The sequence below is a fragment of the Meles meles genome, chromosome 7, assembly GCF_922984935.1.
Source record: "Meles meles chromosome 7, mMelMel3.1 paternal haplotype, whole genome shotgun sequence".
Classification (NCBI taxonomy): Eukaryota; Metazoa; Chordata; class Mammalia; order Carnivora; family Mustelidae; genus Meles; species Meles meles.
The window spans coordinates 599340-605903 of record NC_060072.1 but is presented as its reverse complement, the minus strand read 5'-3'; the positions used below and the strand labels follow the sequence as shown (position 1 = coordinate 605903).

At 59.4% G+C, this 6564-nt stretch overlaps 1 protein-coding gene across 1 annotated transcript in view; it reads left to right on the top strand.

Annotated features, from left to right (window-relative positions):
- Positions 1–2798: 2798 nt before the first annotated feature.
- The window catches only part of MOV10L1 (Mov10 like RISC complex RNA helicase 1), a 55998-nt gene continuing 52232 nt past the window's right edge, over positions 2799–6564 (top strand). Inside the window, exons 1-3 of the mRNA XM_046010650.1 lie at positions 2799–2895; positions 3690–3874; positions 5312–5474. Coding sequence (XP_045866606.1) covers positions 2799–2895; positions 3690–3874; positions 5312–5474 — 445 coding nt within the window. The remainder of the gene's footprint in view (positions 2896–3689; positions 3875–5311; positions 5475–6564) is intronic.

The following is a 6564-nucleotide window of genomic DNA, read 5'->3' as shown; positions in this document are numbered from 1 at the left end:
AGGACGGGAGTTTTCTTGCCCGGAGACGCTGGCGTCCCGACAGTCACTCTTTGTGGACACAGAAGCCTTAAAATGGCTCAAATCAAAGCATTCTGGAAAACCGTCTCCTCCAACGGCAGATCCACATGGCGCTGAACCAAGGCATGGGTTCTAGCTAACCGGCTGCTCTCTTCCCACTGAGCAAAGGTCAGAATTTTCTCAAACTACAACCTGGCAAGTCAAGAAGGGATTTCGAACAGATTAAAGATGCTCCCAGACTTCTTCACTGTCTTTTTGTTTGTTCTGGTTTTCGGTGAGAGACGGGCTTGGTGGTGCAGAGGGAGAAGGAGAGCGAACCTCCAGCAAACGCTGAGCAGAGCAGGGAGCCCAACATGGGACTCGATCCCAAGACCCTGAGATCATGACCTGAGCTGAAACCAAGAGTCGGACGCTTAACTGAGGGCACCACCCAGGCGCCCCTTTCCAAGCGTCTTCTGGATAACTGAATTAGGAGGAATCCGTCTAACAGGATGGAACCTTTTGTGTTTTCTTTTGCAGAAAAGAGTCAAGCAGATTTCAGCATTCCTGCAGCTTTCCAAGACGGTTCCAAACAAAGAAATGGGACCAGGTCGCCTCAAATCGGAGACTGTGGAGCCGCCTCCTCGAGGCTCCGGACTCGTCGTCCCCTGAGAAGTGCATCCTTGTTTCTGTTGGCAATGCCAGTTTCCAGAACAATTCGTGTTTTCTCACACAAACTATTGTTCCTAAAACACCCTCCCTCCCTCATCTGCCTGCTGAGATCCCACTCCTGTGTTAACGTTTTCACCGCCATTCAGCAGACACCAACAGAGCGGACAGAGTAGACCGCGGTCCTTCCCACGTGGAGTTCAGGTTCTAACCGGCGCAGGGGAGCACACCCAATAAACAGTGTGCTCGGTGACAAGGAGTCAGAGCGGGCCTCGGGGAGGAGGAGGCAAGGAGCGGAGTCTCCCCAAGAGCCGGAACAGAGGGGCCACGCGTGCAAAGGTCTTGGGGTGGCCAGGCTGGAGGATGATGGGCCTAGCCATCACATGAGGGATGAGGCCGCTGTGGGTCTCACTTGGAGGCGGATCTTCTGGAAGGTTCCGGGCACAGGAGTATCTGGAGCAGGCTGTGGGGCAGCCGGCAGGGGCAGCTCCGGCCGGGATTGCGGGCAGCAGAGGTGGTGAGCAGTCAGAGGTTCTGGATGGATGTGGACGCATCCAGACCGGTGTGCCGTGTGGATGACGTGGGGTGAGAGGCTAGGGAGCTCCCGTGCCCAGAAGGCTTCCCTGGGAGCAGTGCAGGGGCAACACGTCTCCACCGACGTGGACACGGCTGCGGTTTGGAGGCCGAGGCTGGCAGGTCTGTTGGGCGTCCACATGGACCAGCTGAAGAGCCAAATCGAAGAGGCCAGAACAGAGGGCTGATGGACACGGGGGATGGACCCATGGAGTGGACACCCTGCTACAGGCCACCCTGTGGTCCAAGCCTCTCCTTGGCACCCTGGCAGCATGCACCAGGGCCCACAGCATCCGCCTTGGGCACGTTTGCCCCCAACCTGGGAAAACCCAGGGACCACCCCACTCCGGGGTTTGTTCCCAGCACCACTCTGAGATGCTGACTGCACCGGCCATCTGAGATGTTGGGGAAGGACGATCTTCTCAGCTCTCCGAGGGGAACCATAAGGACACGGCTCAGAGGGACAAGCACGGATCAGGCTGCCCTTGGACCTACTGAAAGGACAACACGTAGGTCACACCATCCCAGGAAACCGGAGCATCCTGTTCACGATGACCCCGGGGCGCCCAGGATAATCTACTGAAAGGACAGCTCCGAAGTCACAACGACCCCCAGGGCCTATCTACTGAGGACAGCATGAGTCACACGGACCCCGGGCCGGGGGCGGACGGAGTGAGGACAGCACGGGTCACACCGACGCCGGGCGGGGCAGACAGAGCAAGGAGCCGCCGGGTCCACCGGGAGCAGCTCCGGACACGGACGTGGATGGGCGGACTCGTCCGCAGCGCACTCTCCGACCAGGACGAAATCAAGTCGGGAAGTAACACAACAGGCCCGGGAGCCCCCGCACGAACGCTTCGTTCGCGGTAACCCGAAGCCCGGCCCGCGCGTCCGCGCCGGGGACCACGGCTAGCCCGCCCCGCCGTGCAGGCTGCGGCTGGACCGCGCTCCGAGGCGCCCGGGACGTCGGAGCCCAAGCTCAGCGGCCCGAGGAAAGGCAGCGCGGCGGCCCAGGGAAGCCGGCGCGGGTCCAGGGTTAGCGCGGGAGGCGGCGACCGCAGCTCGGCCGCGGGGGTCTGCGCCCGACGATCCGCACCGCGGGCCCCGCAGGCAGCGCGAGGAGCACAGGGCCACGCCAGGGACCGCTGGGCGCCTCGCTCCGCGCACAGATGCCCCGGCGGACGCGGCGCGAGCCCCGCGAGCCCCAGGGGCTCAGCCTCCGCACCGCGCTCGGGCCAGCGCACCCACGGGCGGCGCGCGGCGGGTCCCAGGACGCCTGCGCGCACGAGGCCCCGCCCACAGCGCGACACCTGGCGCCCAGCACGACGTCTCGCCCACCGGCACCTCGCCTCACCCGGCGCGCGCTAACGGTCGCCAACCGCCAACCACCAGCTGCTAACGGCCGCGACGCAGGCGCCGACCCCATTGGCCGGGCTGCGAAGCGCGGGCGCAGGCGCAGGCGCGGGCGCGCCGACCCCATTGGCCGAGGGCGGCGGGAAGCGCGTGGCCGCGTGCGGACGCCCCTCGGCGGCGGCGGTGCGGTGTCGGAGGCGGCGGCCATGCTGCGACTCGCGACCAAGCTGGTGGCGTTCTTCTGGAGGAGGGCGGACGGCCCTGCCGAGGACGCGGGGCCGCCGGGGTCCGAGCTCGCGGAAGGTGCCTCGCGGGGCGGGGCCGCGGGCGGGCGGGGAGGGGAGGCCTCGTGCGGGGGCGCCGGGCCCGTGGGCGCGCGGGCTGGGCGCGGGGTCCGGCGCGGCGACCCCGCGTGTGGGCGGAGCGGGCGGCGGCGGGGGTCGGTGCGGTGCGCCGCGGGCCGAGCTCGCGTCCGTTGTCCCCGTGGGCGCGGAGTTCCGGGCGCGACTGTGCGGCCGTCGTCGCCGAGCTCTGCAGACCGGAGCGTGTCCCCGAGGGAGCCGGGAGCAGCCGCGGGAGCCGTCCGGGCCCCGACCCCGCGGCGCAGGTCTCTCCCGAGTCTGACGGGGACCCGCCGAGCCGCACTGGGGACCCGGAGCCCGGCCGTAGTGGGGACAGTCGCTGCGCCCGAGGGCTTGCCCGCCGGCAGGCCGGACGCTCTTCTGGCGCCGCGCTCGGGGCGGGCGGGGAGGCGCCGCCGGGTGTCCGCCCAGCAGTCCGGTGTGTCGGTCGGGAGCGGCGGGCGCAGCAGCGGCGGCAGCGCGCGGTAGGGGCCGCACGTGCCGCTGTGAGCCCCGCGTCCGGGCGCTGCTGGACCCGCTTGCGTCGCGCAACCCCCGACGGCCGCGTGGGCAGGGCCGGTCTCCGTGCTGCCGCTGAGAGCCGCGCCCGGAGGTCGCGGGCGGGATGCGGAGCAGGGAGTCTGGCCGCGCAGTCCCCCACCTGTCGCCTGCAGCCCTCGGAGGACAGACCCTGCTTCCCGGGGGCGAGGCCGGCTCTTCCCTCCGGGCCGTGCAGCGTCGTTGTGTGCGTCTCAGGTGGCTCCGAGCTGAAGACCGTCCGGGGCGTCGTGACAAGGTACTGCAGCGACTACGGCATGATCGATGATCTGATCTACTTCTCCAGCGAGGCTGTGACCCGCAAGGTGCTCCTCGACGTGGGACAGGAAGTCACTGCGGTTGTGCAGGAAGACAAGGTGTCCCGCGGGCTCAAGGCCGTCCGGGTAAGGCCTGCGCGGTTTGCAGCGCCCGCGTCCGCCGCGGCTCGGGGCGCGCAGGCCGAGTGCGCGGGGCGCCCGCCCGGGGCGCTCTTGGTTTGCCCTGGTTTCGGCCTCCAGACGTGAGCGGGAGTTTGCGCGACCCACACTGCGAGCCTGCTTCCCTCTCTCTGCCTACTTGGGATCTCTGTCGAATAAATAAAATTCCAAAAAAATAAAAAATAAAAAAGGTTTTTTAAACTTTGAATGACCGTCACCTATTTCCCCATCCCCCCCCTCTGGCGGCCACCACTTTGTTCCGTAGAGTTGCACGTCTGCTTCTCGGTTTGTTTCCCCTTCTCTTCCCTCTTTGCTCATTTGTTTTGTTTCTTAAATTCCACATATGGGTGGAATCATACGGTATTTGTCTTTATGTCGGCGCCTGGGTGGCTCAGCGGGTGAAAGCCGCTGCCTTCCGCGGGGGTCATGGTCTCAGGGTCCTGGGTGGGGAGCCTGCTTCCTCCTCTCTCTGCCTGCCTGTGATCTCTGTCAAATAAGTAAACAAAATCTTAAAAAGGAAAAGAACTTCTTAAAAAAGTAGTGTTACTGCGGTAGGAGTCTTGGAAGTAGAATTGTTAGAGCGTACATACACTAACTTGTCAGTGGCTGTTAGATTGTCCTGATGACGCACAAAAATTAGTTTACACTCTCGGGGAGGAGAGACTGCCTGTTACCCAAAGTTGGCAACGATGTGGATGTTCTCCATTTCTGTGTTTGGCCCGTTCGTTGGGAGTGCGTGTGTATGTGATTGATTTTTCTATATTGACCTTGTATTCTACACGCTTGCTGAATTTATTGGCTGAAGTTTTAAAAAACTAACAGATTTTTATGGAATATTTAGCAGTTTCTGCATACAAAATCATACAACTGCAAATAAATATTTTTACTTTTTCTTTCTAGTTTGGGTGCCTTTTATTTCCTTTTCTTACCCACTTTCTCTGGTTAGGGCCTGAATACTTTTTTTGAACAAATGTAGCGAAGTTTCCTTGCCTGGAACCTTTCCATTTTCCCGTCATTGACTGTGAGGTTAGGCGTGGGTTTTTCCGATGTGGCTTGATCATGTTGAGGAAATCTCCTTCAGTTCCTGGTTGGAGTGCTCTCTCATGAAAGGGTGTCTGTCGTTTTGTCAAAAGTTTTCTCTGCTTCAGCTGAGAATTTCGTGTATTTTTTCCTTGTTTTACCAACGTGTGGTGTCATACTGATCGGTTTTCATGTGTGAAACTTGTTTGTATGCCCCATAAACTGGCCTTGATTGCACTGCGTAACCCTATTAATACACTCCCGTGTTTGGTTTCCTAGTGTCTTGTTGAGGATTTTTAATGTCTGTCCTCAGGAGAGATACTTGCCTGTAATCTGCTTCTCCTACAGGCCTTCCTTGTGGTTTGAGTAGCAGTTGTCTTACAGGTGGAGGCCGTCTCTGATAAGTGGGAAGACGACAGCAAGAGCCAGGGTAGGGGGCTGGCGGACTCCAGCCCCCGGGTGCTGATTGGCTGTGTGACTTCGCTGACGGAGCGTGCCGGCTACATCAGTCAGACCACATACTTCTCTCTGGAGAGCGTTTGCGAAGGTATGTCAGATGGGTTTCTGCTCACTTTTGAGATGAGGTTTTCTGTGTTGTTTTTGTTAATTGTATGAATTAGCTTTGAGACGGTTACGCATATGAAAGCGTGCTTTGTTTTTTGAGCCGTTCTCGGACTAGGACGCCTTCGCCAGGAGCTGGCTCCCAGCAGCATAGATGGTGTAGCCTGCTGTGATTGGTTTTGTGCCGTTTGCTGCACGGGGTCACCCATTTCTCGGCAATTGTTCCTTTCAAGTAAGTATTGTTCCTGGTCTAAGTCAGCAGCGTCATAGATGTTCAAGGCCCCTGCTGTTTTTACGGTACTTCGGATGTTTAAAATAGGACTTGGGGATAGCTTTGTCGTTCCCACGAACGTATATCCGTTTTTAATTGCGTTTGTTCTTAACTATCAAATTTTGGTTTTACGTGTAAATACATAATCTGTTAATGCCATTCCTGAGTTTAACTCAACCACAGTTGGTTGTGTCCTGCTGTCTGCAGTGCGGGGTCGGGAGTAACACAGTAGGAGAGCAAGAGGAGCAAGACCTTAGACCCTCCTCCAAGGAGAAACAGGCCAGTACATGCCTTGGAATGGGGCAAGGTTGGAAAACCGCATGGGCAGGGTGCTTTTCGAGCTGAATCCAGCCACTCACCCTGCCCGCACATGTTGAGAGAGGGAGAGCCGTAATTCTCTCCCACCTCAGCTGCCCGGAAGCCCAGTGCAGGAGGTCGATGAGCTCAGCCCCCCGGCCACTTGCTGTTCTACTTTTCGTTGGTGTAAAAGCTGGGATTCTAACCCTGAAAGTTTCCAGAATGAAATTGACAGATGGCTGGGAGTTTTAAATCTCTGTTCTGCCAGAAAACTCTCAATTCTGGCAAAATTGATCCTGCAATTCCTCAGCTTCAGAGGGAATTTCTAGGTCCCTGTAACTATGGCGACAGGCCACTCCCAGACGGGGACAGGTTCATGCCGCAGATACTGCTGGAAGGCGCTGAAGTAGTTGACCATGAGGACTGGTACCTGAAGGGTGGGTCAGGCATTTTGTTAAGACTTTCTGAAGTCTTCCGGAGCTGAGAAAGTCAGGCTCAGAGAGACAAA